The sequence below is a fragment of the Kwoniella pini genome, chromosome 8 (genome assembly GCF_000512605.2).
Source record: "Kwoniella pini CBS 10737 chromosome 8, complete sequence".
NCBI classification, from domain to species: Eukaryota; Fungi; Basidiomycota; class Tremellomycetes; order Tremellales; family Cryptococcaceae; genus Kwoniella; species Kwoniella pini.
In genome coordinates, this window is record NC_091723.1 from 1,189,748 (window position 1) to 1,216,781 (window position 27,034).

The 27,034-nt window shown below is 42.3% G+C and overlaps 8 protein-coding genes across 8 annotated transcripts; 3 read left to right on the forward strand and 5 right to left on the reverse strand.

The window, feature by feature from the left end:
• Positions 1-189: 189 nt before the first annotated feature.
• I206_106202 (uncharacterized protein) lies at positions 190-1,116 on the forward strand (the record flags this gene model as incomplete). Its single annotated transcript, XM_019156753.1, has 4 exons — positions 190-406; positions 470-721; positions 804-922; positions 1,003-1,116. 4 exons carry the CDS (start codon positions 190-192, stop codon positions 1,114-1,116), a joined length of 702 nt encoding a protein of 233 aa, XP_019010555.1.
• Positions 1,117-1,681: 565 nt separating this feature from the next.
• Positions 1,682-6,236, reverse strand: I206_106203 (uncharacterized protein; the record flags this gene model as incomplete). The annotated part of the gene is made up of 5 exons (XM_019156754.2): positions 1,682-1,801; positions 1,907-1,998; positions 2,104-2,349; positions 2,406-4,300; positions 4,351-6,236. The coding sequence occupies 5 exons, from the start codon at positions 6,234-6,236 to the stop codon at positions 1,682-1,684; spliced, it is 4,239 nt and encodes a 1,412-aa protein (XP_019010556.2).
• A 23-nt stretch (positions 6,237-6,259) lies between these two features.
• Positions 6,260-8,905, reverse strand: I206_106204 (uncharacterized protein; the record flags this gene model as incomplete). The annotated part of the gene is made up of 2 exons (XM_070203270.1): positions 6,260-7,620; positions 7,672-8,905. 2 exons carry the CDS (start codon positions 8,903-8,905, stop codon positions 6,260-6,262), a joined length of 2,595 nt encoding a protein of 864 aa, XP_070059371.1.
• A 668-nt stretch (positions 8,906-9,573) lies between these two features.
• On the reverse strand, positions 9,574-12,547 carry I206_106205 (uncharacterized protein; the record flags this gene model as incomplete). Its single annotated transcript, XM_019156755.2, has 6 exons — positions 9,574-9,685; positions 9,754-11,684; positions 11,737-11,872; positions 11,933-12,179; positions 12,265-12,359; positions 12,417-12,547. The coding sequence occupies 6 exons, from the start codon at positions 12,545-12,547 to the stop codon at positions 9,574-9,576; spliced, it is 2,652 nt and encodes an 883-aa protein (XP_019010557.2).
• A 341-nt stretch (positions 12,548-12,888) lies between these two features.
• Positions 12,889-15,105, forward strand: I206_106206 (uncharacterized protein; the record flags this gene model as incomplete). The annotated part of the gene is made up of 5 exons (XM_019156756.1): positions 12,889-13,095; positions 13,151-13,300; positions 13,344-14,551; positions 14,611-14,824; positions 14,881-15,105. The coding sequence occupies 5 exons, from the start codon at positions 12,889-12,891 to the stop codon at positions 15,103-15,105; spliced, it is 2,004 nt and encodes a 667-aa protein (XP_019010558.1).
• A 122-nt stretch (positions 15,106-15,227) lies between these two features.
• I206_106207 (uncharacterized protein) lies at positions 15,228-15,921 on the reverse strand (the record flags this gene model as incomplete). Its single annotated transcript, XM_019156757.1, has 2 exons — positions 15,228-15,415; positions 15,468-15,921. 2 exons carry the CDS (start codon positions 15,919-15,921, stop codon positions 15,228-15,230), a joined length of 642 nt encoding a protein of 213 aa, XP_019010559.1.
• A 309-nt stretch (positions 15,922-16,230) lies between these two features.
• I206_106208 (uncharacterized protein) lies at positions 16,231-17,572 on the forward strand (the record flags this gene model as incomplete). Its single annotated transcript, XM_019156758.1, has 3 exons — positions 16,231-16,917; positions 16,981-17,367; positions 17,432-17,572. The coding sequence occupies 3 exons, from the start codon at positions 16,231-16,233 to the stop codon at positions 17,570-17,572; spliced, it is 1,215 nt and encodes a 404-aa protein (XP_019010560.1).
• Positions 17,573-17,773: 201 nt separating this feature from the next.
• I206_106209 (uncharacterized protein) lies at positions 17,774-25,652 on the reverse strand (the record flags this gene model as incomplete). The annotated part of the gene is made up of 11 exons (XM_070203271.1): positions 17,774-17,957; positions 18,016-18,304; positions 18,354-18,952; positions 19,003-19,157; positions 19,212-19,423; positions 19,475-24,555; positions 24,617-24,856; positions 24,899-25,049; positions 25,102-25,333; positions 25,383-25,459; positions 25,523-25,652. The coding sequence occupies 11 exons, from the start codon at positions 25,650-25,652 to the stop codon at positions 17,774-17,776; spliced, it is 7,350 nt and encodes a 2,449-aa protein (XP_070059372.1).
• Between the last annotated feature and the right edge of the window lie 1,382 nt (positions 25,653-27,034).

A 27,034-nucleotide genomic window follows, 5' to 3' on the forward strand; every position in this document is an offset into this window, starting at 1 on the left:
AAAAGCACAAGCTTTATTGACATGACACGTGGTAGATGCATATTCAATTACTCACCCAAAAAGGTACCGGCCGTTAACCGGGAATGGCAATTGGTTCAAACGCGTTCAGCTGCAGGTATCATAATTACATCTTTCTACACCTTATGATTTTCGAGTGAATTTCATCTGCAGTCGAAAGATTAAGTCAACATGACGGCCAAGACTGAATCACCTCTTATACCTCTTGATATTCGACTACGTACGATCGAAGCTCAAGTATACGGATTACCATCTTCATTTAGTGAGAATTCAAGCAAGAGGAGTGAAACATCTAATAAATCAGTTATAAGGCAAATTAGAGAATCTCAAGAAACATTTGATAGATTAAGTAATGAAAGTGAAGGTATTAAAAGGTTAATACAAGGATGTTAGTGAAAACTCATCACAACCATCGTGATGAAATTCGTGACTAATCGTTCTAACCATTCAGATGATCATTATTTACCTTTATTAAACCTTTCAACTGTTTTACCTGGTACAACTTCTACCTTTACGGATAATCATGATATTAAAGAAAACGATAATAAAGATAAACCAATTACTGAATCAGATTTATTAAATGATCAAGTGAAATTAAATATGATATTAGAATCAGCTACTGATTTGAAACAATCAGAGAGAATTTTAAGGGAGATTGATTTATTAAAACAAAAGAATGTTGAAGGGAGTGGACAATTAGAAAGTGAGTATTGATCTTTTACCATTTGGATATACATCAGTCATTAAATCAATAGTTCACAATTGATGATTTTGAATTGATATAGAATTACTTCCTTATAACAAGGATTTGACAAATGCCATAAAGAAACAACAAATCCATTCAACCGAATTATCTAAAGTTGAAAATGATGTAAGAGGTTTACTAAATAGGTATAACCAATTCGTGAGTTTGCCCTTGAAGATATACTCTATAAAAGATATTAAATTATAATTATGAAATAAAAGACTAATAGATCTCGACAGACTACGACCACTTCGGAATTATTTATTGATATACATCATAATTTACAATACCTAGAAGATAGAGTAGATAAATTAGAGAGAAAAAAGAGGAAAGAAATAGAAAATCGTTATTGAGCTTTATTGTATAACATTGGTGTATCATAATTTGTGATGGAATTGTGTCAGTTGTATCTGTGTTCTTGAAATGTGATATTAGATGTATATAATTAGATAATTCGTTGAAAACTATCAATAAGATATTCCATAAATGCACCAGTTCGCATGGTCAAATCGTTGAAGCGCAATAACGATTGATACTCGATCAAAATCCAATGACATGTTTCGGACGATGCTTCATTTCCACTTTGCCATACATATGAAAATTATAATGCGATGATCCGAATCCGAATGAAAAATGAGTAAAACATAACAAAACAAGCAGAAAACCAGATGACAGATAAAAATCTAAGTAATTGGGAAACAGTTATAATCAATCGAAAATCTAAATATATATTTGTTATATGCGTGTTAAATATGAAAGTAGAAAAAACCATACAAATCGCTACAATTGAAAAAAGACAAAATCCGGAAATCAAAAATCCAAAACAAATAGTCAATAGTCAAAATCCTTATGTATACCTTTACTTTCTCTATTTAGATCAACCCTTTACTTCTTCTGAGCAAGAATCTTCAAATTCGACTATCCTCCAAATGCGCCATTCATAAGTGATAAAGCGTGTGTAATTAATTTTGAATCAATTTTAGTAGCTTTTTCAAGTGCAGCCATAACACTTGAAAATCCACCCAATTGTTTCAAGTACTATATTTAAACAAATTTAAAGAATAAGTAAACAATTCAATTAATCAATTCCCAAAAGTGCAAAATAGCAAAAGCGCAAAAGGATGAAACCAAAAAAAAACTTACAAGAGTAGATAAAGAATTTTCACACCTAGTAGTTAAACTTTCAATTATGATTAAGAGTTCTTCATCATTCATATCATCTCTAATTATTGGTCCTAAATTTACATTAATGTTATTTGATTTTTTACCTGTAATAGAGAGACCTTCTTTTTTGGGTGGAGAATGTTGATGAGGATGTAAATGTGAATGTTGATGTTCACGTGGTGATGCAGGTGGTGAAGAAATTTCTTTTAAACTTGAATTATCATTATTATTTATAATTTCAGAAGCATTACAAATGGCTTCTAATCTAAGTGTTATCTTTGATAATTCTTTAACTTGTTCAATATCAATTATACGATGTTCAGTTTTACGTTCGTTTACTTCAACATCTGGTCGAATTTCATTTGACATTTCCAATCTACCCGAAAGTGTTTTAGGATAAAGCAAATGTAATTTCTCGGGAACTAGGAATCTCATCTCATCAGCATGATATCGATATCCCTTGGGAATAACAACTCACCTTCAAGACCTTTTAATTTCCTTTCCCCCATATCTTTAATATCCAAACCAATTCTTCTCAATTCAAGTATTTCTCTCTTGATATCTCCTTGAAGTTCATTAAGAGCTTCTTCATCGTTGGTCTCTAGATATTCTCTTACAGCTGTAATCTCATTGATAACGTCTCCCGATGCCATAAGTTGACCACCATCCGCAGATGCATTGATACGTGCCGCACGGTTGACCATAGGACCATAATAATCCATTCTTCGTGTGATTGGATCCCGCTCACATTCAGGTGATCCCCAATGTACACCCATACGAACTCTCAAACCACGTTGTATGAGTATCCCTTTAGAATCATAAACGACTTTCCCGTCATTCGCTTCAAGTAATTCTCTTGGCCATTCTTGAGAGAGTAAACCGATTTGACAATTGAAACACCAAAGTAAAGCAGCGGTCACAGATTGGAAAGAAACCATGAACGAATCTCCTTCTGTTTTAACTTCGTATCCTCCATCTAATCTCAATTGTCTTCTCATGAAATTATGATGAATCTTGATAGAAGTTGGCATACCAGGATTTGTTTCCCACAAGTGAGTTGAGTTGACGATATCCGTAAAGACAATAGCGATGTGACCGGTTGGAGGTTCAATTTCTTGCTGAAGTCTATTAAGGGTTCGATCCCCCACTTCTTCCCTTCGCCGCGTTATCAATCGTTTCGTAACCGCTGTGCTTGTATTGGCTTGACCATCAACTTCAGCAGTAGAATCACCTTGAGGTACTGGTGCTCGAGGTCGATGTCCAGACTGTCCAAAGAATAGATCGGAGATGTTGACTACCATCACCATAACACTACCATCTGCTCCATAGGAAATAGCGAAATCTCGAAGCTTTTGAGCAGCCATCATAGGATCGTCTTTTTCCGTTCGAGCGATATCTACGGCGGTTTGATATGAACAACACGCCCATAGCGCGTTATTACCTATAATGACGAATTCATCTTGTTCCGTAAGCGGTCGGGTTCGGATTTCTGGGGAAGTGTTGACAGCGGGGAAGTTGTGCCAGTAACCAAATGCTCGAGAGATGTCTATATCCTTATCGTCATTGACGAATCCTTTAGTGCTAACCCAAGCTTCTGCTCGACGGATACGCGCGGTCTCTTCTCGGTCTGTCGGATCGTGCTTCTTTGAGAGCAATTCAGCTTCACCTCGTTTGGAAACAACGACCAAGATATCTCCGACATTTCCTACGTGAAGGGTTTTGCCAACTAGGTAGACCACCGCACCTGAGGAACCTGTTCGAAATGGCGATCCGATGGCAGGATCCCAGCCTCGGAACATATCTTCTATAGAGGCGATACTTTGCGCTGATCCTTTTCGAGTGGTTCCAGGGCTGAGACAATCCTCAAAAAGTCTCCTGTTCACGTACAGGAAAGTCCGTCGAAGAGCAGTGGACACATCCTCGTCTTTCTCCAATTTCACGATTTGACGCATCAACTGACCCGCAAAAAGCTCTTGAAGTCGTTTGGGAAGTTTTCCAGCGTGGGAACTGGGTGTGGTCCGACCGAACATTCCGAACAGGCATTCGTCTGCTTGGCCTCGGAAATTGGGGACAACGAGATCGAACATTGCCAAGTGTTCGTTCGAACCTAGCATGTCGGATATACCATAGGCCATATTGTTAATATCAGAGAAGGAAGTTCGAACTCTCTTTTGATCGGTCTCATCGGGTAAAGACGGGATACGCAAGGTGACGTCCATGAGACCTAGTACACGGAGTTGAGTGAGAGCGGTGAAGTCGGATAGCTCTTTTCGGAAACTGGATGCATGGTTCATGTCCTGAGCTGAAGTGGGTTTAATTTCAAGTCGTTTGTTGCCGGATAAGTTGAGATATTTCAAAGCAGTGTTCCAATTCCTATGGGGGTGTTAGCACCGACACAACAAAAAGACGGTATTCCAACATACCAATTCCAATCATAAGGCCAATTCGCAATGTTATACTTGAGTACATTACTTCCTACATCAAGATGTTGCAGTGTCTTTATAGCACCTAATTCCGAAGGAAGAGTTTGAAGTTTATTTCCATTGAGATGTAGAGTTTTGAGATTTACCAATTTTTCTAGATCTTCGGCGGGTAGGGAGGTCAACTTATTTCCACTCAGGTACAGATGTTCAAGTTTAGAACAATGACCAATTGTATCGGGCGGGATTTCATATATGTCGTTAAAAGACAAATTGACAGTTTTGATATTTGGCAAATCCGCTATGTAATGGAAAATTTCATCGGTTATTCTGTTATCCCCCAGATAAAGGTGCCTTGCATTGACTGCACAAGGTGGGAGACCATTGATGGTTTCTGCCACTTCCGAAGGATGCACTCCCATGGCTGCTGCCATATCATCAGGTAATGGTTCGAATCCTTTGAGAAGATTGGACGAGACATTCATGATTTCTAAGGCCGTACATGCCCATAACTCCGATCGAAGGTTTTTCAGATTGTTATTGTGCAGATTCAAAACACGAAGCTTTTGTAATTTACCTAAACCGACGGGCAGATCATTCAACATGTTATCTGTACATGAGAACACTTCTAGGTTTTTTAATCGGTCAAGAGTGGAAGGTAGTCGAGTGAATTGATTAAAATTCAAATTCAACTTGACAAGATTTTCAAGACCGCTAAAAGAGTCGTCGGCGAGAGTTGAGATTTTTCCGTGAGACAAATCGAGGTTGGTCAGATTGTATGTCACCATTGCCATATTGGGCTGAGGAGCAAGTGTGAATCGAGTGACCGAATTGTGAGGAACGCTAAATTGTCGGACGTTCGCTCCAATCTGCGCATCAAGGGTAACGATAGTGTTATGGTCTGCCTGGAGAGTCGCAAGATTAGGCAAAGCATAAACAGCAGTGAGATCAGTGAGCTTGTTCCGTCTGACATCGAGGATTCGGAGATTGGCCAAGGTGGAGAAGGAAGGTGGGAAACTGGTCAACTCGTTACTGAAAAGCGCAAGTCTTTCTAAAGATTTCAATTCTGACATCTTCGAAGGTAATTCCGTAATATTGTTGAAAGATACATCTAAGTCCACGAGGTTAGACATCTCGCATACAACGGAAGGGAAACTTTCGAATTTGTTGTTGGAGATGTTAAGATATTTCAGAGCTTTCATTTGGGCGAAATAGCTTGGAATCGAGGTGAGTTTGTTATTTTGCACTTTGAGAGATACGAGCGTTTCGACTTCATTGAGTGGGACTGACTCAAGATCAGCGATTCGGTTACATGATACATCTAATCTTGCTAGAGTTGTGCTCGCTCGAATAGAGTTTGGGACTCGTTTCAACGCCATGTAGGACATTCTCAACTCCTTTAAGCTGCTACAAGCTTGGATGAAGTCCAGGGGTATGTCCGACATGGGATTGGCTGACACGTTGAGGATGATGATGTTGTGGGCATGTAGATGCAGGAAGATGGGGATCGTTTGTAAATCTCGTCTAGCGACATCAATGAACTCGAAAGAATCATACGAACTTTCTTCTTCGGGGTTCATGATTGGCAAAGCTGGCGTTTGGTAGATGAATCGACATAGGATACCCATATCGTCTTTACCGATCTCTTCGGGGTGTTCAGCCTCGGTGAAACCGGCTTGCGATAATCGACGGTGTTGGATAGCGATGGGTTTCTCAGAGGGAAGAAGAAGCCGGTCTTGGCCTCGTTCTCGCAGATACAATTTCATGCTGGTGGTGATTTTTTTGCCAAAAGGTGCTTCGTTCTGGCCTGAAAGTATACCTATGAACTCGGCTGTGGTCGTGTTGATTGGAAGGTTGTGCGATGTGTACGAGCCATCGGAGCGGTACATCCGGATCCAGTGCTAAGAGGGGGTCAGCACAATCTTGTCAGAATGAGACTCACCGCTGTAGCAGTCGCATGGGTTGATCCGCTCGTACCAGGCCTACCACTGTTCGAGTTAGCAGCCGTCGACGGGCGTCCGCCGTTAAGTTTCCCTCTTTTACCTTGACCGGTCGAAGGCCTTCCACTGGGCGGTCGACCCTTTGCGCTGCCACCTTGTTGAGACTTGAATCCAAATGGAGGAGGTTTCTTGACACCAGTGGGAGAAGACACATCGGGTAACTTGGTGCCAATCGAAGAAGCTGTACTGGGTATCCTGTTATTTCTTTCAGATTCGGTCAGACTAGATTGGATGGGCATGTTAGTATTATCGTTCCACTCCTCATCTGCTCCATCACCCGATGAGCTCGACTCCTCATCAGATTCGTCTTCATCCCCTTCAACGCCCCATGATTCAGGTGCTGCCCATGCCGCTGCGGCGGCAGATGAGGCCAGGGCGGATATAGAGCCTGTCATTTCGGCTGTAGTTGTACTTGCGGATGCTTTGCGCGATTCTCCAGCTACGCTCGAACCCTGTTGCGGTACGGGACTTTCATCCACAATAGGCGCGAGAGCTTTGCTCGTACCGAAGGGATCATTGAACACGGTTTGCACGGCGCCATTGGATGCCCAGGATGGAGCTATAGGGGCTGACCCGTCGACAGATTCACTGAGTTCAGAGTCAATCGATCCCATTTTTACATTTCGCAACTGGGACGGTCGTCTAGGTTGTGTTGTTGGTGGAAGCCCATGTCGAGGTGAAAGGGTGTGAGGAGATGGAGGTGTAGAAGGCTTGTTCCCATCGATAGAACCGGCAGAACTTCCAGTGGTAGAAAATGGGTTTCGAACAAATGGTCCAGACAGCCTTTCTGCTTCTCCGAGGAGGTCTCTTCCTGTCGCTGGCGCAGATGATTGATTAGAACCGCTTGATCCGCCAGCGCTCACGGTCGTAGCGAAGCTACTGGTCTGCGCGAGAGCATCTTCCATGGACATGGATCCGGCGGTAGAATCGGTAGTAGCCGTGGCTCCAGAATTATTGGTTGCAGGTGCCGGTCTAGCGAATGTGGGTTGAACGCCTGACTTAGAGGGATCCACTATACCTTCCATATCATCGAGGTTCATGTCGAGGTGGAAGGGCGTTTCGGCAATTTCTTGTAACGGCGAAATGGCTCCTTCTGAGGTATAATTCGAGCCTTGACGGTATGACTTTCCGTATGAATCGGACGGTGTTCGGTCGTTGGGGGATAATCCGCCTTGAGTTGAGCTCATCAAAGATCCGATGGATGGGGGATTGGACACTCGGGACGCTGTCGAGCCGGTTGAACCGCGTGTGTGTGTGTCAGGAGGTGTGAAATCTGGCACGGAGCCTGATTGTCAGCTAAAGTGCAGACGGTTTGTGGACTTACCAAGGGATATGCTAGGTCCCGTCCTTCTCTTGCTCAAGAAACCTCCTAAGAAACCTTTCTTCTTTTCATTCCCCGTAGTTCCCCCTCCGCTATTGCTACTAGTCGTGCTGCCAAACCTTCCTACTCTAGCAGAGCCTTGGGATTTGTTAGATTGCTGAGAAGTTGATCGATCATGCGAAGAAGCTGTTTCGAATTTAGGTGATCTATCTCGGTTAGACCGTTGATTGAGTGTTTGTAAACTATCACTAGAAATATTTCTTTGTCTCGAATTGCCTTCTTCAGCGATTGAATGGTAAGCTGAAGAACCGCCAATAGTCGTCGCAATGGAAGTATGAGAAGCAGTTCTTGATCCTGAACCGGAAGCTGATCCTGAACTATCATTATATCCACCTGAATTATCTACTGTAGGTTGTCGACGAATTTTAGGCAATGACGGTACCGAGGAGAAATGATTCAAAACTCCAGAAGCTTTTCTAGAATCCTTTTCTCGAAGTGTAGCTGCTGGTCCTTTCGATGATATAGTTCTTTCTATTTCCAAAGGTTGAGAAACGAATTGCGATGAGTTACTCGAAGGTGACTCATCCATCAACCAAGGAGCTATATTCGGAGCTGCGGCGGTTTTATTTGCAGCTCTATCTGAGGAACAAGGATCCATTATATCATCCATATTCATTCCCATTCCTCCGTCAAATCCCATTCCTTCGCCAAAAGTACTCCCACCTCCAGCAAAAGATCCAATTACAACACCGGGATAAGCTTGACTAGTTGTGGTATCTTTCGACGGATGAGGTAACATGAATGGTGGCTCTTCCCCTAATCTTTTAGCTAAAGGAGATACTTTAGTCGGATTTCGTTGTTGCGGTGGATCAAGTATACTGTCCCTTCTATTGTATTCTTCGTCATCAAAATCATCTTCGGGATCGGGCGTCATGCTTCCATCACCGTTATTCACACCGATAGATGGCGAAGTAGTTGGTCTAGATCTCCTCTTTTCCTCGTTTTCCATCTTCGGCAAGACTTTCAGAGATGACGAAGATAAATTGCGTGCTAAGCCATTACCATCCAGATGTTGACGCTTGTTATCTGGAGTAGACTGCAGGCGAAATACATCAGCATTTGAAGAATCTGAAGTGTGTCGGTGTTTTAGTTGGGAGGTCGGTCTTTTGGGTGGTTGAGTGGAGATGGGGGATGCGAGTTGAGTGTAAGAAGATGTAGAGGTTTGATTAGAAGACATATTTAATTCATTCTAATTTGGTGAGTATGTTGTGATTTGTGGGGATTGTTGCTGCTGTGATTGTGCTTGAGCTTGAGGGGGTGTTGATATTGCTAATCTACGAAGGATTGGCATTTACCGAATTCCACCTTAGCAGGTGCAAGTACAGTTGTTCGATCTATTTACGTGTTTGTTGATCGGGATAGTCCGTTGAATACTTTGTCGGGTTTGGTATAGCGACCGAAGCACAGATGAAAGAACGTGTTCAATGTATGTCACTGGTAATTCTAGATAATGTCTTCTACTCTCTCTTGATCATGTGATGCTCAATTGGGAACAAACAAGTAAGGGATGAGTAGGTATCAATGTAATATCATCTATTTAGTCAAAGGTGAGTGATGATAATAGTCATAGTAGTAGCATCAAGAGGATATAACGTGTATTGATTTGATTCCGTTATTCCTTTAAATGGGTATACTTAAGTGTAAATAAATAAATCCCCGAAAGTGTATTAAAAGGTGACTGACCAAAGCACATTAGAGTAAAAGGTACCACTTTACACCAAACAATGCATGTGGCGTTTTCCTGGATTATACAAAAAGGATCGACAGACACGTTTGACTTCAATTCATTCGTGAAAATACAATACAATTATATGCATCAGATTATTCATACGGTATATATATTACCTACATATCAACTTGTATCCCCAGATCAGATAAACCGTTAGCATGATTAACTTTTTCATCTCTTTCAATTTGCGATAATATATAATCAATCGAAAAAGTATTTTGGTCGCTCCTAAAAGTCAAAAACTCTCTAAATTTAGTATTTATTGATTGCAAAGTAAGGCTATATGATATACTCACAATTTAGTTACACTACCTTGTAAACCACTTAAACCTCTAATCAAACCTCTAACAGTAGGAGCTAATTGACTTTTATTGATTACAATCCATTTACCATGAGAAGTAAGTAAACTTGCAATCCATATTAAATCAAATTCAACATGTGGTGTATTTTCTAAATGATAATTAATAAAATTAAGAAATTTTATTAAATAATTTTCATTTGGTAATTGTTTACTTAATAAACCAATTTGAGTTGTTGGAATTTTTTCATAAATTATTTTAATTAAATTCCTTTCATTTAATTTTAAAGCCATAATTAAAGATATTAAATATTCTTTTTCTTCTAATTTTTTTAATGTATTTTCAGGTGTAAGATCAAGATCAAGATCGAAAGGATCAAAATTTGTTAAATTATCAAGTGAATAAATTAGTAATCCTTCAGTTGAACATCCAGCCCAAGATCTTCCTGTAGAACTAAATTTAACGCATGTCGTTTTAGCTTCTCTTCTATATCTTCTTTTCGATAAGTCTCCTCTGCTTGCACCAGGTAAAGATTTATCCAATCGGTCTTCTACATCCGATGCGTCACCAGTGTTATCTATTGAATCTATTGGTCCAGCTGCTGTTAATTTCCTATTATCTAGCATCTCCAATGTCCCATCCAAGCTTAAATTCTCTGAAATTTGGAACTTCTTAATCATGACTCCTTCTTGTCGATCGTATATTACAACATATTTCGATTGTCCACCTGCTAAAACGCAACTTCCATCCGCATTATATGTGACTGAGTTGAAGTATTTCGAGGCGGCATTGTTTGCAGCTGTCAACCTATCGTCCACCCTTCTTCCTCCAGATATATCCTTGCGACCTTCTATGACAGATTTAATTTGACCCTCTTCAACATCAATGAAACTCAGTTGACCATCAAGCGTTGAAGCGCAGATTTCCTTTCCATCCGGACTGTAGGCTAAGGCCGTGGCTTCAGAGGAGAGAGTTACTGGTTCAGTCGCCCTGGACCTGCCAAAGACGGACCACAACCTTATGGATCTATCCCAAGATGCCGAAGCTAGTTGTTCTCCTGAGGGCGAGAAAGATAATCCACAAACAGGTGCAGAGTGACCGGTAAGTACATCTAAAAGTTTTCCAGTTTGGACGGACCACATGTAAATTTCAAACGAGTCTTGGGATCCCGCACAAACAACATCACCTGAAGGGTCTACTGCGAGTGAGGAGAATTGGACCGGAGTTGGTGAAGTAAAAGTTCGAAAATTCCTATAACGGACCATGTCATACGCTCTTACGGTACCGTCCAATGAAGCTGTGAAAAGGACTTGACCTTGTTTGGCAAATTCCACCGAAGAAACAGATGCTGTATGTTCAGGGAAAGTAACGAAACAAAATCCACTTTGAGCGTTCCATAGTTTAACCTTTCCATCTTCTCCACCGGTGGCTATATTTTGACCGTCCGGAGAGAAACTAAGAGTGTTCATATCGTAATAATGACCTTGCTGTTTCAGGACGTAAGATTCCGATTGCCATTCCCATACTAGCAATTGACCTAATTTTGCTGCGCCGAAAGCTAACCATTCACCAGAAGGGGACACTGCTACTGAAGAAATTTTCTCGTTTGATATTGACAAAGTGTGGACTGAGGTGAACGAAGGCATCTCCCATAATCCGAAAATACCAGTTGAGAAACCAACGATAAGTAAAGAGGATTTAGGATGGAATGTAGCGCATACAACTTTGGTGCCTGGTTGGTTGAAGAAATGTCGATTTTGTATACCCCATCGAGTATATGCTACTGTATGTTCTAAGACTAAATTGGCACCTGATGCTGATGTCGTTGGAGCGTCTAGTATATCCATTTCCACATCTGAGTCCTCTTCCGATACACCTCTTTTGGCCGACCAAACAAACACCGCTCCGTCTCGAGATACGGTATAGATCTGTCCCCGTTCATCAGCAATGTGATCGAAGTGAGAGAGGGTAATCACTTACCGTCTTCTCGTCATGCGAGAAGAAAGCTCCTATGACAACATCTCTATGTCCGGCAAATTGCTTGGGCTTGAAACCTTCCACGGGATTAAGTGTGTAGAGTCGAGCTGTCATATCGCGGGAAGTGGTAATGAAGTATCTGCAAGAGTGAGATGATTTACAGCTTGTCCTGAGCATTGCGTGGTATGCTTTGACTTACCTTGAAGTTTTACTCCAGCATACCGATACGACTTCATCATGATGACCTGTATATTCCCTGTGCAATTCAAAAGGTGCAAATTCTCGGACTAAAGTACTAGGTGTTTTCCAAACTTGTATTTTATGTCCATGGGTGATAGCGATGTATTTGCCATCCGGAGAGAAGGAAACATGGTTCACTTTGTGTTTGAAAGAGATATGGTGAATTACCGTACCTTTTCTGAAATGAACTAGCAGGGCTCGTCCGTCTAAAGATTCAGAGAAATGTGTAAGCTTGAAACTACCTTGTCGATTGTATATAGCTGTACGTCGTGGAGGGATTGATGAACTCACCTTCGTCTATCGACATAAGCACATTTCCATCAGGCGACAGAGCTATCGAAGCTATATTCTTTCGATTTTCAAATGGTAATGTTCTTGATTTATTACTATGATTTAGTGAATTAGAAATTGAAATTCTAATTTTAGCGGTTATAAAAGCTCACTTGACTAAATCAAATACTGATACTCTATTTCCAACTGGACTTAAAACTGAATTTCCATCAGGAGTAAAAACCACATTTCCTTGACGATATACCGTTCCGCACAGATTTTGAAATACAAAGTTTGACTTCATCTTTCCAAGCAAGGTTGGTCCTGAATATCCTTCAAGTCTATTCTCTGACTTCTCGAAGTTATCAAGTAAATTTTAGAGATTTAATTGTAAATTTGTGATAAATTACACTAAAATAATACTTTGAGACTGTCAAAATAATTTGCATTTTAACTTTTAATGATCGACGGAATCAAATTCCCTCATTTTACTTTCCCACGGTAATCGATGATAGCGCGACTGACCTTTCGATAAGTTCGAATGAGGAATTAGATAAACAAACGTCAAAACAATCAAAAACATAGATGTATGCTGCATAAATTACGAAACATAAAGGATCTGAGATCATTAGAGAGATAAGAAAGATGACCACAAAACAGCCTTTGGGCATATCCACTGTGACGAACATTAAGACTTCTCAGCCAAATCATAAATACGATGACAAGTTAAAGAAGATACAACTTGAGGCAATTGACGAAAGGAGGAGGCGAGCAGAAGCTGAGGGTACGTCTCAGGGGTGGAAGATGGAATTACACCAGTCCCAAAAACAGATAGAAGACTTGATGCAAGATGTAAGCTATACCCTAAAAGTCTTTTGCTCACCGCCATAGCTAATCCATTTTCCAGCTTGAGAAGGCGAAAGGAAAGATAATAAGGAGGGAAGAAACGATAAAATCGCTAGAAATCAGAAACAAAGAAAGCAATCAAGCTCCAGATTCAGAATTTAACATGAAGCTGGAAGATCTAGTTGAGAAACATCGTAGCTCAAAGCTCAAGGTAAGACCGCGGAAAATTATGACAATAGCTAATAGATTTGTAGTATCAAGCTCAACTTGCAAACTTACAAACCGAGAACAATACTTTGCAAGAAACTCTTTCCCAGCAGATCCAGGAGACAATTAACCTAAAAGGCAAGATCGAGTCGAATGATCGGGATAAAATGCAGTTACTAGAGCAAATCAATACCCTCAAAAGAGAGACCGATCTTGGTTTGAAAAGAGAAACACGGGATTACGAGAATGAAAAGACTGAATGGAAGATTGAAAAACATCGTTTAGAGAGAAATGTAGCTTCTTTGATATCAGAAGTTGAACATCTCAAAGCTTCTATAGAGAGGAACGACCACAGGGCAGAAAGGAACATTCACAAAGAGGATGATTTGAGAAAGGCAAATCGCATTTTGGAGAAGGAAAATGCAAGTTTGCGAGAAAAAGTCATTCGTTTGACCGAGGTAGAAGAAGAGAATGAGATATTAGAAAACTTAGTTTCAGCTTGTAGTATACAGTATAGGATACTTTACAAAAACACGACATCGAAGGCAAGGTACCGTGAATTGGAGACGAAGTATATTACTGCCCATACAAATTCTTTAGAATACAAGAACAGGGTGAAGCGATTAGAGGCGAAATTGAGCTTTCAACAGTACGAGAACACAGATCTGTCAGACCAGCTTAGAGCCCATAAAAGAGAGGTCAACATGTTGAGTGAAAGTCTGGCATCTGTATTGAAAGACAAACAAGATCTTCGAAAGGATATATCGTCTCATGTAAAAGATTTTGTACGTGGGGAGGTGATCAAGCCCCTCAGAACATTACCGATTCTCCCCGCAATCGAATTGGCTGTAGATCATGCTGAATTGGCCAACTGTCATCTACGTACCCAGCTTGTTGATATCGAGGATCAACATTTCGACCTGCTATCAAAATACGAGACGACCAAAGAGATACTCGCCTCTAACGTCCAATCACTGAGCGACCTTCAACAGTCGTTTGCAGAGTTACGAACATCTCATCAAGGGTTGGAAGCCGCTCATGCACCGTGTCAACCAATGATTAACAACTTACAGAACCTTCTCGCAGCGTCTGAAAGTCAGGTTGTACAACTGACTGGTGATCTGAGTAGTGCAGTCCAAGATGCGAAGAAGTGTACGAATCAATCCAAGGAAGATAGAGAAGCTTTGAAAAGGGCTAATGAGACTGTGATGCGAAGTAAGATGGCCGAAGAGGCTTTAGATGAGGAGGTTAAGCAGTAAGTGGTGTGATTATGTATATATATATACATGAATCCTGGCTAATATTCATTGTCAGTTTACAAGAAGCTTATGTCTCCGCAGCGGCATATGAAGAGTTATATGCAGATCTTCAGGAAAAGTATGAGATATTGGAATGTCGTGAAAGGGTAGCAGTGGAAGAAGCTGAAAAGTTGGGTTTGGAAAATGCCGAATTGGCAGGACATCAGAATGAGTATCAAAGAATCAACTATGTAGAAGGTGTAAGAAGGGAAATGGTTCTTCTCAAACAGGTGAGCTTTTCGTCTCGCACGAAATGTGGGTGCATGAACTGATGCGTTGATCGTAGGAACTTGCTTCGACCAGACATTTATTGAATTTATCGAATGATAAGATCCTCATCCTAGAAAATGATATTCAAGCTTATACTTCTATCGAACCAACTCATTTAAGATCAAGTATTAATGGATTACATTCTTCAAGATTGAGAGTTTCTAGAAGACAACCTGAAAATGGAAGATTGACTGTATCTAGATCACAGGGAAGGTGTGTTTCAGGTCCAATCGGTAGGTAACGGAGTGCTTGATACTTTTTCTTTAAGGGTTTGTATGTATAATTAGATTAATTTGGTATCATTGTATTTCCTTTCGAATGTATTACATCAGGATCGCCTTAAACGGAATCAGACGTGTAATTTCAAAAATCCTTTTCTTTTAGTGACTTGCTTCGATTCCTCAATCTGATTATTTTATAAATTAACCATCCCCAACCCGCCCAAATGACTAAAGGAGTTATGAGTTCGACAAAAGGTTGATGAGAATGTTGACCAGTCGGTATAATGATATTGACGGGTGTGGGATCAATAAATGGTAACGAGTCTGAAACTAATATTATTATCAGTTTTGAGATTTGATATCATCGCTAAGTAATACTCACTTTCCGTACAATACCATCTACCTTTTATTTTTCCTTCAGTTGAAGGGAATTTTATAATGGTCTTTCCATCTTCTGTGGGATTTAAATATCTAACATGTAATGGTATTTCTATTCTTAAATTCTCAAACTTTTTTTCCGATACTTTGATATTCAAATTTAAAATTGTATGTTCAGTAATATTTGATATTGCCGGTCTTTCAATATCTACTTTTACTTTCCCTTGGGTTTTTGAGTTGAATAGTGAATATGATGTTACAGCTGATCCAGCAAATTTATCACTCAATTCGTCTGGATCCAAGAATATCTCATCAGGTAATCGAATTGATAATTTGGCTTGTAAGTTGCATGGATCAGGTAAGATGGAGGTCGAAGGTGTCTTCAGATGCAATGTTATGGTTGGGTGTAAGGATGGTGTTGAAATGGACAAGTCTACATTCAAAGATGATAGTGACATTTCAACCGTTCTTTGATTGATTTATATAGTCTGTAACATTGTGTATGAATAACGAAGAAGACGAAAGCATTCAAGTGGACCTTTCTTACACGAACATTGAATTGTTTCATATATCGCATATGCATTGTTGACAATCAATTCCTTCCGGCGGAAACGCGTTCAATGACGATCTTTGAAAGCTACTCCTAGGACCAGTTGGACTGAACTGAACAATGATCAATCTTATCATTCCTCTTCTTTTGAACAGATTTCTCAAATCCAACTTAAAATAAACCTCGCCATATATAGAACGGAAGTGATATAGTCTCAATGTCAGATTCTGAAGAAGATTTCATGTCAGATAAATTCCTTTTGGAAATCCCTTCGGGATCATCTTCATCATCAAAATCCAAAACTTATAGTGAAAAAAGGAATATAGATCAATTAAAATCAATGAGAAAAGGTCAATCAAAAAATCAAATTCCTTTAAAACAACTAGAAGAACAACGTAGAAAAGAAGGTTTATCAAAATCTTTATTTGATCAGCAATCAAATGTAAATCCGACAAATAGTAATATTGGTGGTGGTGGTGGTGGTGTAGCATTAAATATGATGCAAAAAATGGGTTGGAATATAGGTGAATCATTAGGTAAAAAACGTTCTTCCGAATCATTAATATCATCAAATTCTCATTTGAAAAGACCAAAATTTTTACCAGGTGATGAAGAAGATGAAATACCAAAAAAATCAAATATTATTGAACCAATTAGAATTTCAATGTGGAATGGTAGAAGAGGTCTTCAAGCTAAATCACCTTCTCCTCCTCCTTCTTTACCTAAAAATTTATCAGGACGTGATCCAGATTCATTAGATATTGAAAAATTAGAAAGATTAAATAAAGAAACTGATGATTTTAGGACGAGGCAAAGGAGAGAATATAATGAAAAAGAAAAAGAACGTAAAGGTAGAGCAGCTAGAGAAAAGCTGAAAACGTTTGACGAAGAGAAGGGTATTAAAGTGAACAGATCTATCAATCTCGAAAATGAGAATTCAGCTAATACTGTGTGTATTGTATTATAGTTTCACCCACTTCATATCATCCCTTGGTTACCACTTCAAACCATTCCTCGACCATTATTGAAACTTATTTACCCATCTCAAGCATTTTCACCTTCTCCTTCACCTCCTCCACAAACAACTGCTGTTGAGGGGTATGAAAAAGAAAGTAATTTAAGTGCAGCTGAGAAATTAAGAGAACAGATGAGAAGAGACATGTTATCGACACTGAAATCGGATGCCAATAGCGATGATGATGATGAGGAAGGTCTAGTTCGTTTTGGGATTATAAAGGAGGACGATGATGGGCTGGAAGAAGGTAAGAAGTTGGAAAGGAAGTATGAAGATGAATTTGCAGGAGTGGATTGGAACGACCAAGTCAATGGGGCGAAAAGGGTTTTAGCAATGGATGTAAGTTAGCTCATCACTGATTCCTGTTATTTAGACAACGCTGATTCGTGATTCGTATGGACAGCCCGAAATATACCTCCAGTTTGTGGTAGATCAATTACGGAACGAACATTTATTTTGCTTTTGGTGTTCTTACAAATACAATTCATTTGAAGAGATGGACGGTGTGGGAGGATGTCCAGGTTCAGAAGAAGATGATCATTGAAATTGTTTTAGTTCAAACATATGCATTTCAGTTTTTCGTTCGTTTGAATCAGGTATCTCTACGTTAAGGTTATATGTATATATAAGGCTTTCCTACATAAGGTAAAAAAGGAGAAATAAAAAAGAAAAACATGAATTGTCCATTGATGAGTCATTGCTTTTGAATTGTGTATAATATATATGAAATGTTTGAAGAATGTGATTATGGTTTAGACAATTGTTCTCTTCGGAAGAAGAAGGCATAACCAATAACAATTACAATTTGACAAACCAAACAAAGCCAGAATTCCCAATGTACGAATGGATTATTTTGTCCTGTTGATAAATCCCATATTGCCAAGTTGGGGAATACGTTTCCTGGTCCAACCTTGTCCGGTGCGGTTCCTCTGCGAAAGGATCAGGAGTCAGCTTTCTCCTTATCTTGAGATTGAAAGATCAACTCACCTCGCAAGCATGACAATACAAGATCCCAACAATTGAGCTCCTGCCAAAGTCGCACAGACATGTAATCTGGACAATGTTTGAAGCAATATCATACCCAATCCTACACCTTGAATGGCATCAAGTACACCTAACCACAGCCACAAACAAGTACCAATGTATGGTCCTGCGACTCCTCCCCATGGGACATAAAGACCCATACCGGATGTACCCCACCACATTTGACACCATCGTGGGCATCCGAGACCGATAGCGAAGACGGGTAAGAGCCATGAGTGGATTTTGGAGTATTCTGGGTGAAAGGTTAGCGAGGGTGGAATCAGTTAGAATCACGGACTCACTAATCAGGATACCCATAAACAGACCCCAAATACCGATGAAGAAAATCACGATCATGACAACCACAGCCCATCGAGCTACGTCCGAAGCGTTCCAAAGGTATTGCCAGTTTCGTCCGTAGGGTCCGGATAACCAGTAGTTTCGAAGGATTTCTGAGACCAAGAACCAGATGACCAATTTCCTTCGCAACAGCGTTTTGAAGAAGTTGGGTACATATGGTGGTATTTGTCGGTAGTATTCTGGCATACCAGCCCACATGAGCCAAGCGAAGATGGCGGATATGACAGCAAGGGGCCAGGTGATGTATAAGATGATTCGGGAAGGGACGTATACAGATGGATCTGTACCATTCAACGTATAACCCCAATACCATAAAGCTGATACCCAGATTTGTTGAAGGCCTTGCACGATACAAGCCCGGGTAACCCAGACTTCGGTGGCTGCACCAGCTTCTTCACCAAAGTTCAAACCGAAGAAAAGGAAACCTGCGGACGACGCGATGGCGTAGAACCATGTTGCAACTCGTGTGATGGTGATTCGTGGGCCAAGGAGGGCGCCATGGAGCGATGGAAGACCAATCATGAAGAACGCCACGGCGAAGCTGGGTTAAAAGTCAGCAAAGGTGAGTTGTACAGGCGATTGAGGACTCACGTTGCCCAGGGGAGTGACAGACACCAGACCGATGGCTTCATTCTGAACAAGGTGTACCAGGCGAGGGTAGCAACGACGAAGATGGAACAGATGATGTATAGGTCGACTTCCTTTTGCACATTGGAACCACCGAGCAAACTCAATTGGAAGGATGTCTGTTGAACGAGTCAGAGTGCGTAATACTATCTCAAATAAATAGGGGCACTCACCGCAGACAGGAGTTGACCGAGCGAAATGATAATAGAATAAAGAGGCCATCCCCCAATCTGTCGACCCATGAAGATCTGTAGACTAGTCATTTGCGTCTCGCGAGGACCGTTCTCTTCGTACATGTCGCCGCCGCCTCCACCGTAATGATCTTCGTCATGTCCGTGTCCAGAGTTGGAGTAAGGCGCTGTCATCGATGAATCACGACGATTATCTACAAGCGTCAGCGTCAGTAACCGCAGTAATCGCGTCCGGGGTAACTCACACTCTGGTCTGAATCCGTCAATCATACTTGGGGCACGGGAGTTGATGAATGAGTCTCGTGATGATCGAAGGGACATGGCGGAGATTTTCTCCTTTTTGATCTCATCGAAGAAAGCCTTTTCACTCTTAATCAAGAATTTCTCAATACACAAATCACCCTTGGAGTTGTCCGCAGAAAGATCACGTAGTTTTTGCACGAACGATTGAGCGACTTCACCGTCAGAGTCTGTGAAAGTGTCCATCGCTTTGTTAAGCGGTGATGCACCCTTTTCATCAACGATAGAAGAGATGGAATCGAAGGAAGATACACGAGAGTGAACGGTGAATGGACGGGTGGGGTTACCAGAAGCGTCAACGGAAGCTCTGTTGTCAAAGTATGGATCGGGAGCATTTCGTCCACCAGTGTTTCGAGCGAATTGTTTGTTTGCGGCAGCCAGGAAGTTATCGTAAGAATGGGCGGCGGAAGCGTCTCCGCTTCTTCCTCCACCAGATGTCGCAGAACCGACAACGGTGGTGTCACCGTGATCAGAACTGCCCTGGGAAGAAGGTGCGTCTTCATCGTCGTAGCCGTAGAATTTGGGCTTGCCACTTGCGCGAGATCTTCGTTTGTCTTCGTAATACAATGGAGAAGCGTTGGGGTCCTCATCATAGAATGACTCGGCGGATTGCCTGTTGGCGTTCTTGTCAAATCGCTTGTGGTAATTCGCACGATTCGCACCGAGTAGGCCGTTGTTGTTGTTGTTGTTGGAAGTGGCCATGGGAGTTGTAGGATCAAAGTAGCCTGGGTTGTCGCCACCTGTAAGAGGCGAGTGGCCTGGCATGGGAGAATTGGGGGCGGTAGAGTCTGGAGTAGCAGATCTGCCCCATTCTCCTCGGGCCAGCGAGGTGACAGAACCATTTTCACCGTGAGCGTAGAAACCGCCGACAGAAGAATCGACTTGATCATAACCCCAAGCTTGTTCTCCTGCGAGTTGTCGAGAGGTGGCGATACTTCGTTTTTGGAAATCTTCTAAACGTTGACGCCATTCGACTACAGGGAAACGTTGTACAGCGGATCGAGCTCGCAAGATGGCACGTTCTTCTTCTGTTGACTTCAAGGCGAGTTTGATCGTCTTTGTCAATTGAGAAAGCATGTGCACTGTTGCACTAGATTCGACAGGGAACCACCAACCAGGCATAAGTCCAAGACCACCAAGACGAGCACCAACACCCAGAGCACCCTTTCTACCGAATTCTACAGCTACTAAACCGAAAGGCTCATCTCGAGATGGGATAAGAGCGAAATCGGCACCGCTGAACAGATAGGGTGGGAGAGAGGTGAATTCGGGTTTGGAGTAAACTCTGTCTGGGTACATTTCCATCAATCGAGCGAGTTTTTCAGCGGCGAATCGGCCATATAGATCAATAACGGGTCCAACACAGATCAATTGGATCTTGGGTTTCTTATCGAGTAAACTTGGCATGACATCGGCAATAAGATCGACACCCTTTTGTTTAGACCATCGACCGACAAACACGAAGAGGTCGGCATTAGGATCTTGCTTGATACCAGCCCATTCTTGCGCTTGTCGTTTGAATTCGGGTCGTTTCGCTTCAGCTTCGGTATCAACTTCGATCTTGTCCACGGCGAGAGGTTGTTCGTCGAGCGCGGCAATATCCGTTGGATCGGGGTTTGGAAGGGAATCGATGTTTCGCAGGGTCCAGAGAGCAGGGTAACGAGCCCATGATCGTTTTCCGTATTTGTCAGACACACCAGCAACACCGATTGATTTTTGGTGATGGGAGATGAAACTGGCAGCGGCATGGAGAAGGTTGAAAGTGTTACCAAATTGAACGTATTTACTGCAGATTTCTTTGGGGATGTTGAAAGCAGCGCAGACTTCTTTCATTTCGTCTTTCGTTCGGAGCGGCCATAGACCTTGGAATTCGGCGTTGTGCAAAGATAGACAGGTAGGGACAACCTTAGGCAGCAGGTATAAGGGAGCCAGGGCACCGTGATAATCGTTGATGTGGTAGATATCGATGATGGGGTATCGTCGTATGGTTTCGGCGATAGCTTGATTCCAGGTCGAGTAGAAGATAGCGGAAGACAAGTCGTCCATTCGTTGAGGATATGGATCAGCCTTAGTTTGAGCTCTGAACACGGGACTGTCCAAAATTACATAGGTGATATTGTCAAGTTGATGAGTTTCAACCTCGATGAGATAAGGTTCGCCGAAGATGATGACTTCGATAGGCTCGGCATATTCACCTTGAGGGTATTCAAGATCTTGTACTTTAGGAACTACCCAAATCAGATCGACATCACTCATGGCTTTACCCATGAGGGTTGACATCACACCAAGACCACCAATCTTGACTTTGAGTTTCCAATCAATGATTTCGTATTCGAGCGTCGCAATCAGGACCTTTCTTCGTTTGTTTTGATCTTCAGGCCAACCAATGATCTTATGAGGGACCTTTTTCTCGTTGTGCGCGACGATACCACCTTTTTCGTTGAATTCACCCTTCTTCTCACCATGCCCACCGACAATAGGGAAGTAGGAGGTTTCTTTAGCGGCCTTTGATGGTTTGAGACCCCACTTGTTCACCTTAATAGAGTAGAAGGAGTATCTGAATGCGAGGGCAGCGGCGAAGGCTGTGATGGCGGGTATGACAAGGAGTAGAACAAAAGCAACGGTAGTAACGGTCTCAGTACCGATAGGTTCTGTACTCCATTCACCGGTCTTGTCATTGACGTAGAGGTTCCAAGCGAGATGTGGTGAGGGGGGCACGGACATGTTAAGATAATTGGCGGTTTGAGAGTTAGGTGGGAATCTATCGATGACACCATCGCCATCGACATCACCATAGAAATAATCATCGTATGACCAAATGTTGAGCTGGATGAAAGAGGGCCAAGCAGCCATCAAGGGCATTCGCCAGGTGTGATCGCTCTCAAGTTTGAGGTGGGCAGAAGCACCGAGATCATAACCCCACGTGTTGAAGGCACCTCGGGCAAGGATTTGAGGATAGTATCTCTTGTAGTTGGCCTTGAAATTGGCGTCGGCGTGTACTTGATGATTGGAGGAACCAGCAATGGCACTATAGTACTGCACAATGACGTGATCACCGTCCCACCAGATGTCTTTGGCTTTGAACATAGTGGCGTTGAGTTGGGTAGTAGCTTCATAGTTGGCCCAAGCAGACCAGGACTGACCAAAGTCGGCAGAGTATCGGAACATATCGGCACCAGGAGCATTATGTGTCAAGGTGTAGGTGTCACCTGAAGTGGTGAAGATGTTGTTATTGTAATCAGCTTCTTCGGGATAAACCATTGGATTATCAGTACCACCGATTCGAATGAGGAAGTGGGTGTTGGCGCCGGTGTAGAGGTTGTTCGTTTGTGTCGAGACGTTGCCGATAGTAATCTCGTAGATACCGTCGGCAGCGTTTTGGATTTGACCCGTCCAACGCCAAGCACCAGGGGCGACTGAGACAAGGTAAGGTGTTTCCTGATCCGCTGCGGCGATGGTAATGCAGTCACCTTGGGAAAGGGTCGCCGTGGAGGTGGCTGAGCCGACTGATTGCTTGGTGATAGACATTTGAGATCGCAGACTCGCACAGTCCATTTCAGTGTCGAATTCTATCGCGATATCGAAGTTGCCTCCGTTGGTCGAAGCGGCTCTGTAGTCGTGACCTGGGGTAAACTTCGTTACAGCAGGGGGTGCTTGTTTCCATTGGTCGATGGGGACTAATGCCTTGTAATCGAACGGTTGAAGCGTGATCTTGTTTAGACAACCTCGCCAAGGTGCTTGTTTGTTAGCGTAGAATGGATCGAGGGAATCGTCGAGGTTGTAAGTCTCAAAGGGGTAAAGCAAGTTTCGGACGGTATTACCGGACTGGTATGGGGAAGAGATCCAGTTTTCAGCTTTGCAGTCGAATTCGTAATCTTTGGTATAATTCTCGTTGGTGTAAATGAGCCAGACAGCTTGATCTAGAGTACCGTTGGTGCCAAATGATCCTTTACCTTCTTGTTCGGACACAGGTGCTCGCGTGACAGTCCACATACCGAGTTCGGTTTGAGTTTGATTGGAACCGGGGAGCTGGATGAAGTTGGTCCAGTTACCTCGAGTGACTAATCCGAAACCATCTTGAAGAGATGGGAAGGTCTCCCGAAGCCAGAACATGCTCCTGATACCCCGGAAGGGTTCGGCGGTAGCATCGAAATGATCGAGAGAATTCCAATCATCATCACAACCGGTCAACACTTTGTCGTAAGGCATGTTATAGTATTGGGAGGAACCGAGTTTGTAACAACCATGTCGTTTCCAAGCTTGATTGGATACCATCGATTGACGTCCGTATAGATAATTGCTCGCAGAATTATCAAGGAGATAGAATGCTTGTTCTTCACCATACCATCCAAGAGGAATACCGGGCATCAAAAGGTTCGAAACGAATTGACCCAGTTGTTGTCGTTCTGTTCCATTGGTGAGACCTGGCCATCTGAAGACATCTTGATTTCCGGTACCGTACATATGTCGGGGGTCGAACTCGTTGGTCTGGGAGTTGAGGAACTCATTGGATACCACCATGGTATTCCATGCAGTCACAAAGTTGACATCGACATCGTAGGCTACTTGCAAATTACCGTCCATACCCAAGAAACGACAGAGGGACCGATAGATCGAATAGTGGAAGGCTGCGGAATCCAGAGCAGTTTGGCCTTGTTCTCTCAAAAAGTACTGGCCTTGGTCTTGGGTGAGGTTGACAGCGGAGTCGAAGTTTGGAGGCAAGTTGCTACTAGTCCTTCCTCGACCGAGGTAGACGGCACCGAAAGAGTTACCACCGGTAATCTCTCCTGGAATGAAGAAGTTGTTCTTTCCTACAGCTGCGGCGCATTCTTTGGTGTGGTTCGACCAGGAGGCGAGAGCGTCTACTGTCACTTGAGTGGCTTTATCGATACGGATACCGTCAACATCAAGGGCTTGGATGGTGAGGCAACTGAAGACTTTGATCTTGTCCATGGTCTGAGGACGCCATTCTCTGAGACGATCTTGTACGGAGGCAAATTTTGCAAGTTGTCGTTGCCAATCGGGGCTGCGAATGTGTTAGCGCTAGACTGGGAACTGGTCCACTGGACTGGGTGCAGGGTACTCACAAAACACCGAAAGCTTCGATATCTCCGTATTGATCGAAATCACTCCCATAACAACCAGTCTTTCCTGGATCATAGATAGATCCATCATCTTCGTAGAAAGTCGGGTAGGTACATGAATCGTTGTAGGTATTCTCGAATTTGAAATCTGGATACTCTTGGAAACCCCAAGGAGCGTAACTCGGCAATTTCCATTGAGCTTTGTGCTCGTCAAGTGAGAACGGGGTGGATACATTGAGATAGCTGGATTACGAATTAGCGCAACGTTGTATGGACCTTACTCACCCTTCGAAACCGAGCAAATCTCCCATGGTTCCCACAGTGAAATCCAAGATTATATACATTCCTCTAGCATGCATCTCGTCGATGAGCTTGACCCAGTCGTCGAGAGTACCGTAATGCGGATCCAGCAGCGAAAAGTCGATGGCGGAATAACCTGCGATAGATTAGCGCGCTACCATACCCAGCACAGTACACGACGGGCTCACCATCCGATTGCCAAGGCATGTTCAAGAAATTGGTACCAGCAATGTAGATCGCTTTGTAGCCCATTGCCTGTAGATAATCCAATCCTCGCGCATCCATTAAACCTTGAGCATCACCACCTGAACGTAATTGAGTTTCTTTGATATCATATTCATATTTGAGACCGAAGAAATCGTTGTTATCGGGTGCACCGTCAATCCATTTATCCAGCAGGAGTGTATATGTGGGCAGAGACTAGGGAAAGATCAGTATGAACATTGACAACAAAGTTGAGAGGACTTACCCGCCAGTTGCCTGGTGACGGCGTATATGTTTTGTTCGAACGTTCAGTGGAATATTGCAAGACATCATCGGCAGCGCCTGTGATTTCCAAGTCCGACAATTAATTCCGCAGGTAACGTTAACAAGAAAAAGCCAACTCACCTTGATTTTTATTTATATTCCATGGATCTAGTGTTTCGTTATATGGCAGACCTGTCACATATAGTGCAGTGGCCAAGAGAGTGAGTAGTAGCGATATTGGCGATATCAATGAGCGTCGTGATGAAGACATGATGGGCGTGAGGTCGTGAAGAATTTAATACAGTAAAAGGGGGTTATCCCCTGGGAGGGTAGGAGGCTGAGATTCGCCGGGAACCTGTCTGGCTCAATGATATGGGTCGTTATGCAGAAAAGAAGAAGAAGAGCGAATTGGATCCTGCGATTGATGGATTCCAATTGAAATTGTTAACGCGCGAAGAGAAATTATCGTTGCGTCGGTTTTCCTCTTGCCTTTGTGAGGTCAAATTCTCTCGCCCACAGTATACTAACAATTGGTCGTGAAGATGATACAAGGTGTGGGAGGGATTAAGAGGATAAGTATGATTTGAAGTGATGAAGAAATTGAGTAGTGATGTATAATGTATAATGTATGAATGGTCAAATTGTCTCGCCTGTAAAGACAATATGGATTTCCCTGGTATATGGTGTATGTGGTATGGTGTATGGCTTCTGATCCCGACTGACCGAGCGCGCGGTGCTACATATTTTATTAACTACAGTATACATAGTTATTACAACTCCGATCCTAATGTGGCAGCAACGCGGTGTTCTCCTTCTCCTTCTTTTTACTAATAATAATCTTATAAATGTCTCTGCTTGTTTACCGTGTTTCATTAAAAATTACCCTTATATTAAAGCAGGTTTTCACATCGCACCTCACTTAAGCTGTTTTTTTACCCTTAAACCACCCGAGAAGGTTTCATTACCAAGGTAGAATACGCGTATCGGAGTATTATCATTCGAACAGTGACGGCGATGGCTGAAAAAGCTATGCATTTTAAAGCAAGTCGTGTTCCCGGTGCTCCGTCATCGAGTTTTGGCGGTGCTTTTTTTCATCTGTTTAGTTTTGTATGTACGCGACGATCTGTGTAGATTGATCAGTATTGGATTTGCAAGGTGTAGTGATACACACACTGCTTTGTCGTTTGTCAGATACCAATCATAGAACTGGTGCGATATCAATCCAAAACGTACATTCATCTCATTACGCCTTGCTATAACTTTCTACTCTATTCGGTAAACTTCGTAATATGATCTCGGGAATGCGTACTTCCTATTAATTAAAGATTACGCATACCCCATTTCGATCCAGGCTAAATCCAGATCATTTACTGACTGTTGCATAAATTAAATTCCAGTAAAACACCTCGAAGTCATGGAGAATTGCTACAAATGGTCATTCTTGCGTACTGAACCTCTCCGCTTTTCTATCTGAATAGCGATTCACCAGATCTGAGGGGTGATACAGGATTTGCGTTACTAAACAGTCTCTCGTTGAGATACTTATCCACACTGCTCACGTGATTAAAGCTTACATACAGATCAACGTTCGCATTGCCAGTTCGTTGGAGGATGAGCTTGTTTGGGACGAATTGGCGAATCGTGAGGGGATGG